Genomic DNA, 23,105 nt, shown 5'->3' with positions numbered 1-23,105 from the left:
AACGTACGCGAAAGCTATATATATTCGATGAGAATAAATTGTCCTGTTTCTGAACAGGATTTTGCATTTTGCAATTGATAAAGAGCTTGGCGCGTATGTTGAAATAAATAAAGATAGATTATCGATAATTAGACAGTGGATTTTATGCCATAAATATATATCTATATAGATATTATGATATATGATTTTTGTCATAAATATATAAAAGCCGTAATCAATTTACGTATAAAATATCCAGATCTGCAAACTTTTTCGTTTAAATTTCCATCTCAGACTCATATAAAAAAATTAAGAAACGAATCTATCTATTGCAAATAACTAGCAAAAATTATAAAACCACTCTAGTCATTATCTAGTAGGCTAATCCCTCTTTCATCTGAAAAAGCAATAAATTCAATTCATTTAATCTACTTTTAAAAAAGTCATTTCAAAAAGCGTTCACATATATTTGTCCCAGCTCTAAGAACACATATCGTGCAATTTAAAAAAACAATGCGAACTAAAAACCAACCGAGCATCAAAATTGTATTCTACATTATTGAACAAAGACTGGGAAAGTAAAATAAAACGAAGCCCGAAAAGCGAGTCACGGCACGAAAAGCCTGGAATCCCGGCGTTCAGCGAAGAAACCCGGCGCGCACCGAGCCCAGAAACCTGAAGGATGCCGCAGGTGTGTCTAAGAACCCGATCGGAAAGCATCCCCAAAAGCGACGCGCGCGACGTTCTCGCGTGCAAACTGTCCCCCGGTGGCGATCGGGTACCTCCGAGCGCTGGTCGGAGATCCCGGTGGACGCGCGGGTCCATCCTGGTCAGAATGCCTTCGGGGTGACCAGGAAGGGGAGGAGGGGGGTTCGGAGGCAGCTATTCGTCCTGGCGCACGCATACATCGAAGTTTCCGCGAGGCTTGCTCGCGCGCGCGCGCGTTCTTCGAGCGGGGGTCTCGCGGCGAGGCGAGAGGCGTCGGGCCCCGACACGCCACACGTATTAGAAACGAATATAAATATATCGGGAGAGCCGAGGATGGAGAGAGAGAGAGAGAGAGAGAGAGAGAGAGGGAGAGAAAGAGAGCGAGAGAAGGAGAGCAAGAGAAAGAGAGCGAGAAAAGGAGAGCGAGAGAAGGAGATGAGAGATTGAGATGAAGAAAGAAAGGAGGAAGCAAGGGGAGCGAGGAGGCGGTGGGGTGGGGATAGGCGAGCCGGCATTGGCGGCGTGGAAGTTGCACGCACGGACGTCCGCGGCGTTACGAGAGAGAACGGGCCCCTACCTTAGAGCGGGCCCGCTCGCGTCCCGCTCTTCTCCGGCCGCCCTGGGCCCCGGAGTACGCTCAGTGTCCGCTCGGCCTCAGCACGCCCGAGTGGGAAGCCCGGGACGCCGATTCTAGAAGGTTTTTGTCGCGCCCGTACCGGTCGTGGGACCCATTCTTCGTCGCCGTCAATTAACCGGTGTCGGCCGCGGTTGTTCGCGGGGTCCGCCGAATTCCGATCGGAAGAATCGGCGCGAAACCGACAGACCATCCCAGCGCGCATCGTCGCCGAACCACCTGGCCCAAAGCGACGACGAGAGCGCGGCCGAGAGAGCTCTCGTTCGGTTCCGGTCCGCCGATCCCGCGATCAGCGAGCCTCGGAACGATATCCCGAGCACTCGTCAACATTGACAGCGGATGGACCAGTGCGCCGCAGCGAGATGAGAGCCCTCGATCGCGGCCGCTCCGCGGTTTCCGGGGCCGAGTGACGAGCGGACGTCGCGTGTCAGCGGGCCGACGCGACGTGAAGCGGATTCCCTCGGCGCGGACACACCACGGAGAGGCGTATTCCGGTTCGGTGGCATCGCGATTCGCGTCGCCAGGATCTCTCCGGGATCGACAGCCGAGAGCTGTTCGCCGCGTTGCCTCGTCTCGTCTCGGTGTTCTCGCGAGTGGGAGTATCGATCGGGAGTAACGATCGCCGTCCGCGGTCGGACGTTATCGGCTTGGTCCCCCTTTGTGCTCCGGCGAACGCGCCGCGTATTAAAACGTTAATCTCCGACTGTACTACCGGTTATACGTACAGATTGGCCTCTCTCCTTTTCTTGGTCCCTTGCCGGCTTTCTCTCTCCTCGATCCCTGTTTTGTCTCCGTTCCCCCATCGGCTACCCCCTCGATCCTCTTTCTCCTCTGGTTCTCGCCTGTTCCACCTCTCTCTCTCTCTCTCTCTCTCTCTCTCTCTCTCTCTGTCTCTCTCTGTCTCTCCGAACTCGCCCCCTCTCCCCGCCAGCCCTCCTCTCCTCCACACCCCTTGTTCTCGTCCTCGGCGCTCGTCCTCTGTCCTCTCGCGAGCGTGTGTGTTTCGCGAGCGCGTGCCGATCGGCGGCGATGCGGCGCGCGATCGTCAATCGGGCCCAGCTCGCGCGAGCCCGCCGTTCCCCCTTCGCAGCCGCTGCCGCCGCCGCCGCCGCCGCCTAACGGACGAGCGGACCCGCGACATCCAGATCTCTTCCTTATCGATCGCGGGCCGCGATGACGACTTCCTCCACGAGCAGCAGCTGGCCAGCCGCGTGTGACCGCCGCCGGAGTGTGACGAGGCCCGGGACGATCGACGACGGCGGATCGACGAAACGGGCTCCGTGGGCCTGGTGGACCGCGATCTTATCGCGTCGCGGCGATCGAGCCGAAGGACAGGCCGACGATCGGCCGGCGATCGCCGGATCGGGCCGCGCCGAGCGGGCTTAATGCGCCGGGATTAAACGCGCGCGAGAGGAGAGCCCGAAGGCGAGCGAGCGCGTCGGGGGCCAGCGATCGCCGCGGAGGATAAACGCGGCGCCGATATATCGCCGGGCAAAAGGACGCGCCGTGAGCCGGGGAGAGACCGGCTCTGATGCGCCGTGAAAGTCGCGCGGGCCCACGAGACACAGCGGCGGACAGGGGACGCAGCGCCGGACGGGCCCGCGGAACGGGCCCCGCGGATGACACGGCCGGATCGCCGAGAGGATGTCGAGTCTAGCGAGGAGACGGAAGACCTCGCTGCTGGGGTCGAAGCGGTGGTGGCAGGGCGGCTGCTGGGCCACCAGGAGCCACCAGGAGGCCTACCTGCGCAAGCTGTACGCCAGGAAGTCGGAGCCCGGCAAGCCCGTCGAGGCGGAGGCCGCCGGCCGCAAGGAGAACGCCGCCAACTGGGCTCCCGCGACCGTCTACGAGCTGCCCGCCGCCGACGAGCACTACCTGGACGCGTTCCTCCGGAGCCGCGAGGACGAGCACGTGGCCGAGGACGTGATCGCCTGTCCCGCCTTGGCCACCGCCCGGGCTAGCCCCACGGAGAAGTGCGTCGAGTTCCTGAATGGCGCCCACGACGCCGCGGCCGCGGCCTTCGAGCACGAGCGAGGCGGTCTCGCGGAGACGGAATGCAACCGCGCCGCGGAGTGCGGCTCCCTGCATTCGGGTTACGATGTCGCGGCCGCCACCGCCACCGCCACCGGCACTGCAGCCGCCGCCTCCTCAGAGTGAGTTCCACACACGTTGATCTCGTTTCCACATCGTTTCCACTCTTCCGACCGATAATACCGCCTCTCGCTTCGCCCGATCAAAGTTCGCCGCGGTTCGCTGCTCGCAGTGACTATGCGTGCTCCGAGACGCGATGCTTGCTCCTTTTGTTCGAGGTGCGGCGAGTCGGTTGCGTTCCGCCGGTTCCTTGTGCGTGCATCCGCGCCACCGATCCCTGGTTTACAGATCTTTCGGCGACCTTGCTCCCCTTGCCGCGCCGAGTTATTCGGGAGGCGCGAGTGATTGAGGGTTCAAGGGCGAACCGGTCGCCAGGAAGTATGGCTGTTTCTGTGTGGAAGAAGGTTCGCCGGGCTTTCGACGGCTCGTCGTCCGTGTCTTTTTGTAGTGGTTCTTGACGCGACGATGATGAAGCTAGCTGGAACGAGTTATTAGAAAGCTCCACGGTGCCGCGCCGGGACTTTGAGGCACGGTCCCGCGTCTTTGGCATTTTTTTCCCAGTGGATTATGGTATTGTGAGGATGATAGAGCTAACTTCGCCTGTTGGATATCTGTTGTCCGTCTTGTTTTCGGAGCTTGATAGAACTTTTCTTCGATGCTGCGATGATTTTTCATGCGGGACGCATCGCGCCTCGCTGCCTTTGGTATTCCGAGCAGTGGTATAGCGAACACGATGAGTTGAACGAATTAATAGGCGGAAAGTAGGTGATCCGTTCAGCGAGTGAACACTCGAGCTGCGTGCTTGTCGTAGCGATCGGTATTTCAGTCGTTTATTTCGAAGCTGACCTGGCTCCGGTTGTCACTTTTTCTTGCCGACTGCAGCAACGTGTATTCATTTAATAATTGCTATTATTTTAGTAAGAACTGTAAATTTAAATCTCTTAGATACACGTGAACTTGGTCTCGTTATAAATATGGTACGTTTCTCAACACAATTCTAACATTTTCCGATCAGGTCACCGAACAATATCAAACTATTTAGCAAAGAATACATCACCCTACCAATAATATTACATATTAATTCGCGCTTGATCAAATCTAATACTAAATTTTTACAAAATAACATCCGCAAGATACGCCACCCTAAAAGTTCCAATATAAAAGGATCATCACGATAAACATTCCTCCTCCTTCTTATCGATCAAAAAATGTTTATTCAGCCGAGAGCATTTATTCATTGAAGAGAATACCTTACAGTTCAATACGTCCTTTTTGTGCAAGCTTCATCGATCTTCCCCGATGCAGCCGTCTCTGCGAAGAGTATTGTCCTTGACTGGTCGGTATTACAGTGTTTAACATATCAGCAAGACGGCGAAGGCCAGCTTATCAAAAAGCGGCTTAGGTGGTATGCAAACTATCCCCGGTATAGGGTAACAGAAAAAAACTGCACGGTACACGTGTGCAAGCCTGAAACCTTGAACGTAAATACGTTGCGTGTGTGCGCACCTGGAGTCTTTAAGGATTAAAAGCAAGGTGGTCGGAGCGTCTCGCGTCGGACTTCGGTTGAAACCCCTCGCGTCCTTCGTAAATAAACTCCGACTCCGTATTAATTCGTTGATATAGTGTTTCCCGTGGGCCGTTTATTGACGTGTCCGTTCGATCGCGAGAGGCCAAGCCAATTTATTTCGAATCAGATTATTCCGATCAGATCGCTTGGATAGGTTTAGTTGGATGGGTACATTTCGATAGGTTTGGTTAGATTGATCTATTTGAATAGGTATAGTTGGATAGGTTTATTTGAATAGGTTTGCTAGCATAGATTCATTCGAATTGGTTTATTTGAATAGGTTTGCTAGCATAGATTCATTCGAATAGGTTTATTTGGATAGGTTTAGTCGGATAGGTTTGTTTCGATATGTTTATTTGGATAAGTTCGTTTCGAGAGGTTTATTAGGTTATGCTTATTTGGATAGGTTCATTCGGATAAGTTTATTTGGATATGTTTATTCGACTAGATTTATTTGGATAGGTTTATTCGGACAGGTTCATCCAGGCAGGTTCATCCCTATCCATTTATACGAAAAGGTTTATCCGTATCAGTACATTCGAATATCTCGAGGATCGTCCGCGGAACCGCGCGACACTGAACTTCTTTCAGTCGACGCCATTTTGTTCGTGTTCCCCCGTTTTTCATGGGAATGGGCTCAGCCTGCCGGCGGAACCGTGTGCCGGTTGTAATCCGCGTCGGAATCGGTGTCCCGAAGACATCCAGCGAACGCGTGCATCGCGGAAGCCTGTCTCCTTTTGCTTTGACGCCAGGAAAGCAGCCTGTGCACGCGCCACTGCACGTAGCGCAGCGCGAGTCGCGCGGCTACCTGGAAAAATCGTGCGAAGGCTTTCTAAACGATCTATGCAATGCGTTATGAAAGTTGAAACTTTCCTCGGCGGGAATCCGTTCGTTTTAATCGGCGCGAACAGCGACCAGGGAACGAGAAGTCGCCCGCGAATGAATAACTTCCGGCACAGGAATGTCTAAATTAATTTAACGGCGTCGGACGGTCGATTAGTCAACGTCGGCCGCGTCTCCGCCGGCAAATAAACAATATCATCGGCGCAGTCGACGACCGTGTGGCACACAGAGCTACCAGACAAAAGCAAAGTCCGCCCGATGGCAAATAATCGGCGAGTAAACGATTATATCGCGACTATATCCGTTCGCTGACAAAAACGCATCGGCGACCGCGCAGCCTCCGTCTTAACCCTTTAAATCCGACGGGCGTATATATGTATACACCCTCGAAGAATGACCATTCATATACAAAGAGCGTATGTAATGTATACGTTCATACCACATATTTACACGAGATACTTCTGTCAATCAACAAACAGTTGACTATAATATTTAAGAAATAAATTCTGATTAGAAACTTTCATATTTTAGAAAGAAAAATGATATTATTAAATATAATAAATATCATTGCAAAATTTAGGGACCAAGAAACGACTTCTATTTCGTAGCATTGCGCGCCTCAGTGTCAAACTCTACTCACTAAATGCGTTCCGTTCGCAGCCATCACATTTTGTCACGAGCTCTCTGTATGCGAAAGGGTTAAACGACGGCGTCGATCGCGGTGGCACCTTCGCCTTCGATCGACCTTGAACAAGAACCGATTACGTTCGCGCGCCAGAAAAACGAAAAACCGGAGCGAAAGTGTGTTTCGAGCGCGGATCGCTGCACGGCTGCTTTCGTGCGCCGAAGTCGCGTTTTCTTTTTCGTGCGCGCGAGGATGTGCATATCGGTATGCGGGCGAGGCCCGATCGGAATCGACGGGAGCCGATCGCCCGACGAAAGATCGTCGTGTCCCCCCTCCCGTCGTCTCATTACAGAGCGAAGCGAAAGTTAATCGATTTTTAAATTCCGACGCGTTATTTACGGGGTTGCTCGGTTCTCTCCGCGTCGGGCTTGATAAGTAAAGTGATGCCTTGGTCATTCCTCGGTGTGTAATCAGCCGTGGCAGTACTCTCTCTCTCTCTCTCTCTCTCGACGGCGACGACGACGACGACGACGACGAGTGGAGCCCTGTCCCGTGGAAATTGAATTTCTTGCGATGCCAGAGCCACGCCGGTAATGACAGACCGTTCGTGAAATTGTAACGATCCCGCTTTCTAACAGCCGATAGATCTTCGGGCTATCGCGAGCCGCTCGAAACTACGATCCAAACCGATCATCGGATGATAGACAGCTTTTTAAGGGTGTCTTTTACTCTGAGTCGCGCTTTCCTGCCGACCTCTACTGCAGCTTATTTCTTTCTTTTATTTTTGAAGAAGCTGTGCAATTGCTTGCAGCGCCGGCTCTCTACTTGTTAGGCGTTGAATAATTTTATGAATTTTTGCAACGAGAAATCGTCGAAATTCAGACTCTCAGCTCATATAGTGATGTAATTACTCGTTCCGTAGTATTATAGAAACTCCGTAGATATTTTTATAAACGAAATTATGCTACACCTTGCATTGCTGTTTTTCAGTGATCTTTGTTAGGCTTTAAATAATGTCTATGAATTTTTTAAACGAGAAACTTGATATTCTTTTATGAAGAAATTATGCTATTTTTCGCGTTGCTGTTTTTTACAGATGTGTGTAGAGTTTTAAATAATGTCCATGAATTTTAGCAACAAGAAATAATCGAAATTGTGCAATGGTTTAGGATCCATATTATACTATTATAAAAATTCGATATTTGTGTGATACTTAATAGAAAGTTCAGAAGAAACTGTAGCTATATTGCAAGAAGATAAAGAATGAAAGAATAATAATTATAGCAGAACCTTAACATCATTCAATACTCTGACAACCATAACAACGATCTCAAAAATCTCATAAAATTAAAATGACATATTTAATCAGATTTAAATGGATATATTAAGCTCTACTATATTAATTCAATATATATATCACTTTAATTTCATGAAATTTTCCATGATATTAACAGAAATACATGAATTACGTAGAGTTACACAAGTTCTAAATGGTAAATAAAGCAACGATACTTAACCTTCAAGCATCAAAAGTGTTAACACTTTTTATAGCTTGTCGCACAGACTAGATAATTAACAGCTAACACTAACTAACTCTATAATTAACTTATCTCACTTACATATTTCTATGAAGTGTTTATGAAAATATTTTCTGTCAACATTCCGTCATCCTCTTTATTTAGCATCGCCGCAAGACAATCATTTTCGTTGAATTTTACTGATTCCACGCACCGCGTTAATTTTCCAGCGCTACAAACGAGATTGAAAAAAGAAACGTCCATCGTGACGTTAATAAAAAAAAAATGATACTGCAGGTTCGTTTCACCGATATGAAAGGAAGGAGTTATTTCGATGGTTCCCCCAGAATCGAAGAATACCGCGGTGATACATCGATCATCTCGCGGCGCGAGGCGACGCGTCGCCGTTCCTCCCATAACTCAGAACGATTATTCTAACTGTTTTTTTCGCTTGTTTATGGTGCACGGGCGTCTGAACCGAATCGGAATGATGTTTTCCGTTTCCTCGGAATTACGAATGCAAATGAGAGTGAAATTTATCGGCCCCCCGTGGGAATGGAATCCCTTTCGTGCCCCGTTGAAGGGTTATTAATATGCGGCGTGCATCGCGCTGACAGAAATTCTGTTCCCCGGGGCAGGATTTTCGTAGTTGTTTATCTGAAAATTCTTATTCAACGCGAGTAGAGACGTCCTACATTGCCCCATTAACAATTATATTACTTATATTGGTTATATTGTTCGGTTAACTTAATAATTAAAATTTGTTCTCGATACTTACCTACGCTACTGTTCGATTAATATATTGTTCGATTAACTAAACAATTAAAATTTATTTTCAATCATAACCTGAGGTATTGTTCAATTAATATATTGCTCAATTAACTTAACAATTAATGTCGATTTTCAATACTAATCTACGCTATTGTTCGTCATAGTCGCAGATATTAGCAGACTGAAATGAAATACTACAGTGAGAACGCTATACAGAAGGAAACATAAGCATCCGGTAATTTAGGCTGATCCGATTGCATCAATTTCGCTTAATTACATAGAAATTATTACATAGAAATTTATGATACAATAGCAGACTGTCTAATAATAGTAAAATAAAAAGAAGAATAGTTTGCAGAATAATATCGTTTAATCTATATAATAATTAATAATAATATAATATTATTAATAAAAAAAATTAATTATGAAAATATAATATAATATTATTAATAATAATAATGATAAGGGGACAACGAGAAACGTGGTGCTAATATTAGGTTGGAAACTACGAAACGGGCATTTTTGTTTAGTCTGTTTTCAGCTGCGATGCCCGTTTCATAGTTTCCAACCTAATACTATCGCGTAGTCAAGAGTGTCGATAACTCGGGATTCGGGTTTACAAGACAATTAGGGTCACGGAATTTTTAGCATAGTCCTGCGGCAAGACGGTACATTGTTCTGGATCCCACAAAGCACAAAATCACAAAATCGCTTCGTCTGCGTATTAACCCTTTTCTTTTTTTTTTTTTTTTTTGAAAAAAATTGCTGTGATTAAAATTGATACGTTCCAAAATTATTTTTATAAATATTGCCAAAGCTCAGATTTAAAAGATTATAAAAAAATTTTAATAATTTTGTTACTCTGCTACACGAGCCACGAGACTCAATATCATACGCATCGAATGAATTTTGTTATACAAAATGGAAATATTGGAAGCCAGAAGAATCATTATAGATTTCCAGTTGAAATGACTTCGAGCGCAAAGGGTTACAAATTCGCTAGTCTCGAGAGTCGACCGAACGAAAATCGTTTATTTCGCGATCACGTCGGAGGAAGATGGAACACTGTAATAATAGCGAAAAGGAACGAACGCGCCGATCTATTACTCGCGTTTTTGCCCTAAGAACGCATGATCTTTCTTCCCGTTAACTGCCGAGAATCTGCCGCCAGTTTAACAGACATCTTCGGGCGCCTTACGTATCTCAGAAACGGTTGTACTTGGCTTTTTTTAGCTTTGATGATCTGGCCGGGAATGACAGGTTTAATAAATGCTGAAATTCGCGGTTTCCGGAATCGGGGGACGCTAAAATTTGATGGCGGCGGAATGGCGAATAAATCACGACCAGACGTCATTACCTCGGGCGATCAACGTTGTCGGGATCTTGCGGATGAGTTAACGTGATCGTCTCTCTTTCGTTTCAATTGGGAATCGGCTTTAACTCTTTCGGTACGAGTGCCGGATATATCCGGTGTCCACGTGATGAACGGTATAAATAATAGAATTTTATCTAAGTATCTTTATATAATTTTATATATAAGTTTGCATAAACATTTTTATATAATTTTATATACGTATCTTTATATAATTTTATATATAAGTTTGCATAAACATTTTTATATAATTTTATGTACGTATCTTTATATAATTTTCTATATAATTTTATATATCTATTAATATTAAGGCTACAAGTAATGTAAAAAAACATTGTCTTATCAAGCACAGTTTTTATTTAACGCTTAGGAAAATGTTAAGGAGAATGATTGACCATGTGCGAATTTTCGAGAGTGTCACGGCGGACAGAGCGCTTGTACCGAAAGGGTTAAAGATAATCGACGCGGCGCACTCTATTGTAGTACTAATTGTTAATGTATATATGTATATATCGTATTTTTAAGAAAAATATTTTAACTAATAAAAGGTTGAAACCGATGTTGCGAAATAGAAATAATAGATGATGGTATTGTTTACTGCTTTACAGTGAATTCTCGCTAATTGTTCATCAGTTGGCGAAAATGAATGGACAATTAGGGAAGAGGGGAGACGATTATTTGAGACTTGCGGTCCATTTTCAACGACTATAAAAGCGAGTCAACAACTGACTGCCAACAACTATAAAAACAAAAATAATTGTGTCTCCTCTTCTGAAATTGTCCATTTATATTTACAAGTTGGAGGACAATTGACAAGAGTTTACTATAGTTATGCCAATGGCAGCGAAAGCGTCGAAAAAGCAAACGCGATAAATTAGTGTCAGAAGAGTGATCACGGGACTAGACCATTAGAAAACTGATTATAAAGGTCCAGCCAGCCAGCTGTTCCTCTCCCTAAACAATCAATCAGCCCATTGTCCAAATTCTTCATTGTATCCACCCCAGTGGTTAGAAACAATGGTACCATATCCGATCTGGGTAATCTTATTCGATGGACGCTTCATAAACTAGAATCTATGAGAACGAGAATAGACGCAGGTACCGTGAAATTATAAATTATATTTAATAAATGTATATTTACTGAATTATAAATCTTCGATGATTAATATTGTACAGTACACCTTGTAATATTTGTTAAGGATTCGTGAGAATATTATGTAAAAATAACGTCGAACTCGGGACCATAAAAGGGATATCCATTCGAGACGTTATCTGCTGGAGCCCATAAAAGACACATAAAATCGAACCAACTTATCTACTTCGTAATAAAATAATGAAAAATACATACTTTCCTGTAGTAATTACGCTTGCGAACATCTTGTACTCTGTACATCGCTGACGACGAGTCTATACTCAATGGACTGCCATAAAAGTTGACGTCGATAGAGAAAAAAAGACAAGTAACAAGTAACGAGAAGAGTAAGGATTGTTTCCAACCTCTTTGTTGATAAATATTTTAAAGCTAGTTTTTCTAGCGAAAGTAATTTCATCGAATATTCTTTAATTTTGGGAAGCTAATTCGATATAAAATGTAACAAAATTTAATTGTGTTTTGTAAGTAAATTTCTAATCAGAATTAAACTTTAGTGGTAAATTTATAATAAAAATTGAAATTCTAAGTTTCTAATAAAAATAAATATATATATATAAGAAAAGTTCATTTTAGAAGGTAAATTTATAAATAAAAAGTTTAAATTACAAGCTAGTTCCTAATAAAAATAAATATATAGCAAAAGTTAATTTCCGCGGTAAAATTTAAAAAGTTGAAATTACAAATTCGTTCCTAATAAAAATGTATGATAACAGTTAACTTTCTGGAGAACATTCTAATAAGATTTGAACATATAAATAAATTAATAATAGAAGTTAACTTCACAGACGAATTACGTACCTGCATTTAATCGACAAATAAACATAAAAGAAGAATTAAGAGTGCAGATATATTGACACCGAATAAATCTGTAAAAATGCAAGTGTCTATATTATCGAAGGATGCGATAAAAATCGATGGTTTAATCGCGCATGCGGGAAGGTACGCGTAAGATTAAGTAGGTCAGAGTATCGGATTGTGGTAACGTGATCTGAATTCTGGTTGCAGGAAAGTGTGCAGAAGCTGCAGGTGTCCAAGGGAGGAACATCAGCGGACCTCGACGGAGGCGGGCGGTCCCTCGGGACTGGGCCTCGGTCCCGGCCCGCCGATGGCCATGGCGATGGCTTTCCAAAGCGGGGCCGCCGGTTCTTCTCACCAGGAACCCTTCAAGAGCCCCGTGCAACCGGCCCCGGCGGGTCTCGCCCTCCAGGAGGCACTGATGCATCATCAGAGGCACTCGCAGAGCGACGATGACAGCGGGTGCGCGCTCGAGGAGTACACGTGGGTACCGCCCGGTCTCAGGCCCGACCAGGTAAGAAACGACCGTCTCCCTCCCCACCCCCCCACCCCCCTTCGCCCCGCTTGTCGTTCGAATAACGATAAAACACCGCCCGATGTCCGAACGATTTTTTTCACCTGACGCACCGTGAACCGTCGCTTCGTCTCGTCTAGACATATGATTTAACCCTTTGCAGTCGGAGCCATTTTAACTGGAAATCGAAAATATTTTTCCAGACTTATATAGTGTTTTCATTCGATACAACTTAGTGCATTTTATACATTATGAAATTAAATTTTGTGACACGTCCAACAGTTAATGGCTCTTAACAATTTTTTGAATGTAAGTAAATTTGATAAAAATTATTTTAAAACTTGGCATGATAATTTTTAGCGACGCCTTAGAGTCGCCACTCGACCGCAAAGGGTTAACCCTTAAATCGTGCATTTACTTAATTTACGGACATTAGATAAAATAAATCGTTGATATATTTGGAACGATGGAAGCCCGATCAGTATTTAAAAATATATTTGACAGCGTCATTTGGGTATTAATTATTATTTTTAACCTGAATTTTTGCTGATAAATTGATGGAAAAATGAATTTCTATTGACACTATACACGGAAATATTTTGGATAAAAATTAGTCGTCTTTGATTGACGATAACTTTGCGAGAAATAATCGTAGGATGACGAGACTTTTTTAAAATTAAATCTTGAAATCTCTACTTTAAAACACTGTATCTCGAATTTGATATCGACGTACACGCGCCTCTGTAACTTTTTAAATATAAGACCAAGTTTGCCGTCCTGAAAACTACCTAATCAAAACTTAGCATATTTAAAAAAATGTTCACTCTTCGTCAAATTTTTTTTCACCAATGCCATTTACTACAGAACAGAATTCAATCCTTCCTCTTCAATTGAGAAAAAGATAATCGTGCCTGCGATTTTCTTTTTCACAAAGTTAGAACGTTTTAAGAGATAGTATCCTCCGATGATTTCGTTGAATAATATTACGAGTACCACTCCAGGCAAATAAAATATAAATTCTTTCGCGCAACATCGTCTCCATGGGAACTAATAAAAATATCTAGAATTTACAACCGGCCATAAAATAATGCTAGAATAATACCGGTGAATCTGCTTATATCAAGGAAACGCCAAAAACGCGTTTATCGAATATACGAGTAATCAGCGGCTCTAGTATGCACGCGGACGAATCGAACCGCGGAATAAATTCCATCAGAATCGTCTTTACGACTTGAATAATCGTAAAACGAGGAATCCGAGACGATCTTGACTTCTGTGGCAGTTCGGATGCTAAAGCGACGAGTAAACAACCGAACGCGGCTGTTGATCGACGGCGATTTCTATTTCGGGGAATATTATTCCATTTGGGGATTTTCAGTCGACTTTGACCTTTTTGGCACGGCTGGATTTTGCGCGAATTTTTTCACACTTAAATTAACATTTTTCTTAATATTAATTATTTTTCTTAATTCTTTTTGGTATAGCTATATATGAGCCGCCCAGTGCACACATCGATTAACTCCACTTTTTGAAAAATCTTAAATTTAAGTGTCAAAGCACTTGGTATAGTCATAACTTTTTATATTTATAATAACTTTCCTGAATAATAAAGATTAACACCATTAAACGGCAAAATTTTTTTTTTCTTTTTGGTTTTGGCTATTCTTTCTTGTTAATTTTATACATTAAATAATATTAATGTTATACATTAAATTATACGTTAAATGAAAGCTATATCTGTATTTATTCATTCTACATTATATATGTGAATCTATGTTATAACAGGAATTTTAAAAATCAATGTACACCATTTCATCGCGTTTCTCGACTTTTTGTTTTATGGAGTTAGTCGATGTGTGCACTGAACGGCTCATATATGATTAGTTATATATACTTAGTATATTCATATATTTAGATTTAGTATATTCTTAGTATATTCTTTTCTTCGTGTATTGTACATATACACTTTCACTTGAATCGTTTACTTTAATCCCCTGCACTAGCGGTCCTTTCATACTATGACGTACTTAATAATTTTCCTAATAGAACCAGACAATTTTTATTTTCATTCACCTTCGTTTCTATATTTTTGCTAACAGCGAAATCCAATATAATAGCGAGTCGTGCCTAATAGGTTAGCTCTTTTAGTACCGAAGAACGATATATCGTCGATGGCTACTCTCGAACAAATATTGTTCTTTTAATATTCTTAGTAAATGACGATTTCATTTTTTATTTCTTCTTCCTTTTTGAATTCGATGGTTTTCAGGTTTTACAGATTTCTTGCTATTTCTTTTTGAAATTTTATTAAACCATATCGAACGAGTTTTGTACATTTTGCTCGGGTAAACGTGACTTTTTAGTTGGCACTAAAAGGATTAACGAACACCGTTGTGACGGCGGCCGATATTAATCATTGTCACAGGAATCGACGGTCCTGGCGACGTCAATGCTCGACGGAAGTCCGCGGACAGACAAAGAAACAAGAGTTTACGGCCGATAATAATATATCGATCTTATATATCGATAAAAAAGAATCATGGTCGCGATGATTCCGCGGGAGTTGTTGCGAAACTGTCCCGTGAGTTTCAGGAGCCGGCAATGTGGGCGCGCCCCTGATACGCTATGCGCCGTACGCGGTTGACTCTAGATTTGCATAAAGGTTTGCTTTCTCTCCGGCTGATTTGCCGGGACCGGCGTAACAGACGGACACGCTCGCTGAGTTCGGGATTTTCCGAGAAACGCGCGGATTTCGCTACCCCTCGGGCTCGCGAATATTTTAGACCGGCGTCTTGTCTGCGACGGTGCTCCTCGTATTTTCTAGAAAACCTTGGGTTAATAGAAATATTGGGAGATGTTATGGAATTTGTCGTGGATCGTTGTGTCGCATGTAAATTGTTACGCGGAGATTGTTTCAGTATTTCGACTATATTTCATGGCCCGGATGCTGGCCATTTTAATTATATTAACGTAAAAATTGAAGTAAATGAGTATACAAAAATTGAGGTAAATAAGTATGCAGTAAGCGAGATCAATAAGTGTACAATAATTGAGGTAAATAAGTATACAGTAATTGAGGTAAATAAGTACACAGCAATTTAGGTAAATAAGTGTACAATAATTGAGGTAAATAAGTATACAATAATTGAGGTAAAAATTCTGATGATAAGTTAAGATTAGTTCTAACATTTAATTATTTCTTGTAAAATTATTTTTAGCTTCTTTCAGCGATGTCTATATAACGAGTCTTGTTAAAATTATAATAGTTCCCGACTAAATTAACTAATAATAATTAAAACTAACTACAGTGTTCGAGGCATTTATTTTATATTTTTTTAATGGACTGCTTTGTTGCTAAAATGTTTTACGGAGTACCTTGTATGCGAAACGTTAAACAATCTCTCAAGCGAAAATTATATGATCTCCTTCGTCACGCTGTATACTATGCTATATACTATGCGTATTCTATATACTATGCATATGCTATATATTTGTCTACTTAATTAATACTACCGAAACACTATAATTAATGCCAGAATTAATTTACTATCTCCACGTCGTTCCATCAACACATTGATCCACGAAGTTTAAAATAAAAGAAGCAATGATGTACACACTTAAAAACTCTTCTCTCCAAGATAAACTTTGACCTTTGAAACCTCCACTAATTCCTACGAAATTATCACCGTGTAACAGCTACCTGTTAATCAAACCAATCGTTTCTACACGTGTTCAGTTTCATTCAATATCTTGTACATAGTTTAACACTTTGTACGACCACATGGAAACACCGTTCACGGACGAGACAAAATATTATGATTTCTGTATAATATGTTTGTATAATTGTGCATGATTTATGTATAAATTGAATACGACCGCAAAAGGTTAATAGTCCAACGACAGAAAAAGCGACGGATAATTTCGGTCAGTTCGTCGAAAAAGTTCCATCGATTAACCCCTTGAACTATTTGTATAATAACGAGTCAGATTCGTGACGAATATTTCATACACAATTTAATCGATATAACTGCCAGTCGTTTTTGTTAAATGGAACCAAAATTTGAATCTTCTGTCATTAAAATTTGGGAATGGAAATAAATGAAGACAATCGGGATAGAAAAATTCCCTCGTTCCACGATGGATATTATTAACCCTTTCCACTCGAGTGGCGACTCGGCGGCGCCATTGAAATTGTTGTGGCACGTTCCAAAATTATTTTCATATGTATCACGAAAGCTTGGATTTAAATTCTTTTAAATGTAATTTTAAATAAATTAGTGAATTTCGTTATATAAAATGGAAATATCGGGAGACGGAAATTTTATTGTAGATTTCCAGTTGAAATGGCTTCGAGTGGAAAGAGTTAAGATCGAAAAAATATTAATCGACGCAGTTCTGAAAGAGATCGTAACGCGAGGGGCTGAAAGAAACGAATTCGAGAGATGGCCGTGTAAGGAGGACTAATCGCATCGGAAACAGGATAGCCAAGTTTCGATGATGGCCCGGTGATAAAGGTGGCACGGGAAACGGAATCGATGCGCGCGCGGCTCCGCTTTTATTTATCGGCATTGTGATACCCCGATATTCATCATTCATGAATAATTCAGAGATGAAATGCTTACAGTTACACGGGACACGTGACGGCGATGTTCCACCGCGAACAAAACAGCGGAACGGGTCCCCGGCTCGTTTTATTTCGCTTACGGGACCGTCGTTTAACCCGAATCGCGTTCCACGCTTTCGACCCGCGTACTTATTTACGCGCGTGCGTATGTCGAGCACGCTTTCGAAACGGAAAGGCCCCGCTCTTGCTGCTGGCCGGCGACGCTGTTCGCTCCGATTTAACCCTTTAGAACGCTACCAAACATTCCGGCCGCGACGCGTTTCTTTTATTCGGCCGAGCACCTGTATATCGGGTGGAACAACGGGTACGGAGGAGGTGGAATAATTGTTTAACCCTTCTTTGCATGATTTTTCCTATTTTTTTTTAAATAAATCAGGTTGATGTAATTAATGCTCTAGATTAAAGGAAAAATATTTAAAAAAATCCTAGTATAAATAAGAATTTGAATTATTTAAAAAACAGTATGATGGAAATTTGCATCATTATGCATTGTTACATATATAGCTCAGTACTAAATAAATCAAAAGATATTGTTTACTTATTCTCCTTTATTCTAAATGATAATTTAAAAAACAATTATTATTTTTATTCAAGCACAAATTAACTCCACATTTATTACACGAAATTGTGGAATAGCCTTTACATTTGGGAATTTTACACAAACAGTGGAATGACAAGTTCTAGGCTTGTTAATTGACAGTGACGTTTGCTATTTTTTGACAACTGCGTTTTGTTGTACGCAATAGTCATTTATAAAGTTGCCAGCAACAACAAATTTAAAGTTTACAGTTTTTGAGTACCTTTTTTTCTTCACTAAATGTTATGATTGAAATTTCCATCATCATGCAAAGAAGGGTTAAAATCGATCCAAATATACTTGCACTTTCGGTAATGAGAAGAAGAGATGAGATTGGGTTGTATGAATGTTAATGATGGAGAAGAAAATGTTTCGATACTAAGAATTTCTGTCTAAAGTTTCGATATGATTCGCTTAGAATGATAGCAGATTAATTTTTAGATATATTGTTTAAATAACGATAAGCAAGAAATTCATTCAACGCCTAAAATCAAATTAAATGTCATTAAATGTCTAAAATCAAAACGAAAAATTTCCTGAAAGTCGAAGTCGTTTATTTACTTTCGATAAAGTCTTTTGATTATCGAAACAGAAATTGGCAGGCTATAATTTATCACTGAGAATTGAATTTTAACGCTTTCGTGTCCTATAGATGTTATTAGAATTCAATTTGTTCGATATTCGATTCAGCTAATATAAAATTAAAATAATATACTGTAAAATTCAATTCGTTCGATAAAGATGCATTTTGAGGACTAGTAAAGAACTACAAAATTAGTAAGAAACTAGTGAAAATTCTATTCGTTCAACAAAAATGCATTTATTAAAAATACACCTATTAAAACCAGATATTTTACTCCCATATAAGGAACTCGTTATACTTAAATTCCATACAAGCAACTTAATTAAGATTAAAAATGTAAATGTACGTATACAAGGAAAAAATGACGAACAATATTATTTTTATTTGAAGTGACCTTAATTAAATAAATTTCTTCCTCATCGCTATTTAGTACAACCAAACAAAAATGTTCTTTCGTTTGAACGAAAAATAAGAAAATTGAAAATTCACCCTCTATTATATTTATCATTTATTAATCTATATTTAATATAGAAAATATATAATATTTTATATATTAATTTATAACGTCCCGACTGTCGAATTCAAGCCCAATAAAAGAAACTCTAATCACGCTGTAACATGTAAAAAAAAAAAAGTCAGGACCCATCCAAAGTCAAGTCTTACTATAGAATCCCGTGTTAACGTTTCCGATCTCTGTGGTCGCAGGTACACCTGTACTTCAGCGCGCTACCGGAAGACAAGATCCCGTACGCGGGTAGCGCCGGCGAGCGGGAGCGGGTTAAGCAGCTGCTGCAACAGCTACCGCCGCACGACAACGAGGCCCGGTACTGCAGCGGCCTGACCGAGGAAGAGAAGCGGGAGCTGAGGGTGTTCGCGGGCCAGCGGAAACGCGAGGCGCTGGGCCGGGGCCACGCGAGCCAGCTCGAGAGGCCTCACGGGGCCGGATGCCGCGAGTGCAGCAGGCCGATCGCCGCCGGTGAGATGGCGGTCGCCGCGAGCCGGGCCGGGCCCTCGGCCCTATGGCATCCGGCCTGCTTCGTCTGCTGCGTCTGCAGGCAGCTGCTCGTCGACCTGATATACTTCTGGCGGGACGGCAGATTATACTGCGGCCGCCACCACGCCGAAACCCTGAAGCCTAGGTGCTGCGCCTGCGACGAGATCATTCTCGCCGACGAGTGCACGGAGGCAGAGGGCAGGGCATGGCACATGAGGCACTTCGCGTGTCTCGAGTGCGATCGACAGGTAATTCTCTCTTTGGTCGGTCACACACGATCCTCTTCGTCGACTTTTAGTCTTCACCTGTTTGGCAGGTGGAAGTAAACTGTACCAGCTCTGCCACGAATAGGACGAGATGAACATTTATTTAGCACGAGATAAGGAAGTTGTAGGGTTTATCTGATTGTGGGGTGAACCAAGAGATCAGTTTTTTGTTATAACACTGTTAGCATTCATGAGGTTCGCTGTGTTCATCTTCTTGCTTCATTTTTATATCAAGGTGATGTCAAAGTTATTTTTTGTTACAACAATGTTACTGTTCACGAGGTTCGCTGTTTTTATCCTCTTGCTTCATTTGTATGTGTCCTATTTTGTCATGTCCCGTTTTTCTATCTTGTCCTATTTGTCGATTGGTTGTATCGAATGGGTCAGTTGGGTAAGGTAATCTAATCCTGGCGTTGAAGCCTTCCAGTATACAATGTGTCAGGATAGTAATAGAGACTTCATACGTAATCTAGTAACTATAAGTGCTGTTAATGTGCTCTAAATTTTGTGAAAGCAAAATTAATTCTTCTGTCGTCGATCTTTATGTATGACAATGAACATAGACACGCGGAAAGTAATACTTGGCTCACTCTATTAGAGAAATTGCAAAGGGTTGATTTTTTTACTACTGTCTTAGTTATGGTAGTTATCCTACAGACTTCCTTTGATACTCTTAGGGGTTGTTTTTGGCTGACAAGTACGCTACGAGATATATACACCGTTTACTTCAGTCATCGTTTAACGATTTGTGGTGTAAATTTTATTAACTTAGAATTTTGTTAACCTCTTAACGCACAAATATTTTCAACCGTATGTTATTCTTGATCTAATAATCAATTTTATGATTAATTCAAACTTAATCTGATGACAGTTTCGAATTTATATATTAACCCTCGAGAACTTCGGCAGGGTCGATTTCTACCCCTTGCGTAATGCTTGCATTCATAATTCGAACACTGAAATATATAATAAATATTATATGATACCTCGAATTTATTTATATTTATTATATTTATATTGTGGATAGAAATATTATGCGTGGGGTGGACTTCTTGAGGATTCTTGAGAAATCGCTATAATAGTGTAATAACTAGACTGTAGATTTTATGGACTTATCGTAGATAAAATGTAAAACATTCTAAAAGCATAACACTATTTACATGTTATTTTCAATATTATAATATTATCTTCAATATCATATTATTATTTTCATTATTATATCATTCTCAACTGCGGTTCACAATCCAGTAATAACTCAAATCACATTCGCATGAATAACTTGGCGACCCGTTAAGAACAGTTGCGAGACGATACAATTGTTCTCTCGTACCGCGGCACCTGTGACACCGTTCATGAATATCCCGTGAATCAGCGGAATGAGTAGCCGTCGCTTCAAAAGCATCTTAATGGACTTAAAGGGAGTATAATAACATAGAAGGCCGTAACACAGAATGTTAACTCGAATGTGGAAATTAGTCCCCGCGTCTCGCACCGTCGATCCTTGCTGCCGTTGCACGACTACCGGCACCAATCAATTTCATCCAGCTTCCATTCATCAGTCTACGACGCGACGCTTTTATTTCCTGGTCAACCCATTAATCGATACCCACGTTAAATACTGATTGATACATGAATAGAGAGATACGCGCAGATGTAGTTCCGGATTATTGCTGAGGGGGGTAGTGGCGGTGCTAGACACGCGCAATCGCGATACACTACCGGTCAAAAGTTCGCGGACGTGTCTCGCTACAGGGTTTCATTTTGCTCATCGAATTGGGCGAAAAAATGTACCCCTATTTGACGGGACCATTTGAAACGGCGACGGTGGAATTGAAATTTGTTAACCCTTTTGGCGCGAGAAGCTCTTCGAATGAAGTTGGAGTTTGGAAGCTTTTAAAGCTTAGAATCTAAAGCCTTAACGCCTTTAGTATTGCGCTATTGGTTTGCCCGACAACTCTCTGTTAATTTTTCTCAAGAATCACGTGAAATAATGTAGAAGACTTTTTGATAAATTTGTTTCAGCTTATATATTATATTTCATATAATTTTTTTGATAGTTTTTTGAATATTGATGACAAAGATATCTTATCCTGTTTTAAAGGAACCTCTATACCTAAAGTCTACCTTCAAAGTAGCTTAAAATTGAAATCGTGCCTCCCGTTCCATAAACTATTTAAACTTCCAACAGAATATTAAAATATAGCCAAGTTCGCCGATCTACAAATTACTTCAAAATGCGCTCTAACAATTTCTTGAATTGTTAAACTAATTTCCCACCACGCAGCCAAAGAACTACGAGAAGGAAGAGCCTAATTGCACATAAATTTTGCCGCGGAACCCAACGAACGCGGCGACTTCCGGCGCGCGATAGCCGGCACTTTTAGCCGGCAGTGTATGCCAGCGATTCGTCAGCGAGAGCTCGCAGACTCGATAAGAAGCTTTTGTCTGGTCCACGCGTAATAGACGCGGAGCGCTGCGTATGACATTTATCGACACCTAGATTCGATGAATTATTGCGCGCGAGTTCCCGTCGCGGGATGCAGAGAAGGGGGGAGGGGGGGGGGGAGGGGGGAGGGGTGGCTCTGAGACTGACAGCTAAATCGCTCAAGGGGGGAGGGAAATGACTCTCCGCGGACCCCGGCGTAAATAATTGTCCCGCTCGCAAAAACCGTGGACGGAGGGGTTCGCCGCATTGCAGGAGTTTTCCCACCTTCGGACGGCATTAAAACTATGGCAACGAGGACTATCGTTTCCGCGATAAAAGATGTCGCCGAGCGCGACGAAACGCCGCGCGCGTTCGGTCCGCGGTGCCGTCCGGGGCAAAGCACAGTTATAATTAGACCGCAGATGTTTGTGCGGCTCTAACGTATTCCTTTTTACCGTGTCCTGTCCGCCGTAATAGCTGGCCACCCTACTCTCCGCGACCGCGTAGCCGCGCTGCGCGATTTTTATGCGCGGGCGACTAGGTGAAACGTTAACCCCTCGCCGTACTATTGGGTTGGCAACTAAGTAATCGCGGATTTAAAATAGGAGGGAAAGTTCAATTCTTTTGCTTAAAAATATAAGTTTACTCAATTAAACAAATCAATTGTGACAATGACTTTCTTTCATGGCTTCATTTTAATACACTGTGTATAACTCTTTGGTGCACGATGAGATTAAAAATGTCCCACCTTTTTCATGTACGATAATGCATGGTGGGACATTTTTAGACTCACCTCGTAGTATTGTAACAGCTCCATTTTTACTCTGTTTAAGACAAATTTCATAAAAACAAATTCAATTGAATTATTTGGTTATGTTTTATATGCTTTCAGGAAGAAGATGACAACTTTTTAAAATTAAAAACGCGATAAAATTTCTGTGCCATGTGGGTCTATTTATTTCCTGAGATTTTTGTGTTTCAAAGAGTTAACATAAAAGTCGTGCTTGCGATGCTTGCTTTTTAGGAAATAATGTAATAAAATATGTCTAAAATGCGCTTCTTGTCCT

At 42.2% G+C, this 23,105-nt stretch overlaps 1 protein-coding gene across 2 annotated transcripts in view; it reads left to right on the top strand.

The window, feature by feature from the left end:
* The window catches only part of LOC144473044 (uncharacterized), a 211,957-nt gene that overhangs the window by 179,580 nt on the left and 9,272 nt on the right, over positions 1-23,105 (top strand). Inside the window, exons 1-3 of one of the 2 annotated variants that reach the window (XM_078186586.1) lie at positions 2,966-3,474; positions 12,266-12,569; positions 19,059-19,595. In XM_078186586.1, coding sequence (XP_078042712.1) covers positions 2,966-3,474; positions 12,266-12,569; positions 19,059-19,595 — 1,350 coding nt within the window. Of the gene's footprint in view, positions 1-2,965; positions 3,475-12,265; positions 12,570-19,058; positions 19,596-23,105 lie in introns of those variants that run through there. The other variant, XM_078186587.1, reaches the window with a different exon arrangement.

This window comes from Augochlora pura, chromosome 7, assembly GCF_028453695.1.
Source record: "Augochlora pura isolate Apur16 chromosome 7, APUR_v2.2.1, whole genome shotgun sequence".
NCBI classification, from domain to species: Eukaryota; Metazoa; Arthropoda; class Insecta; order Hymenoptera; family Halictidae; genus Augochlora; species Augochlora pura.
The sequence above is the reverse complement of the archived record's forward strand: the minus strand, read 5'-3'. Positions and strand labels throughout refer to the sequence as shown.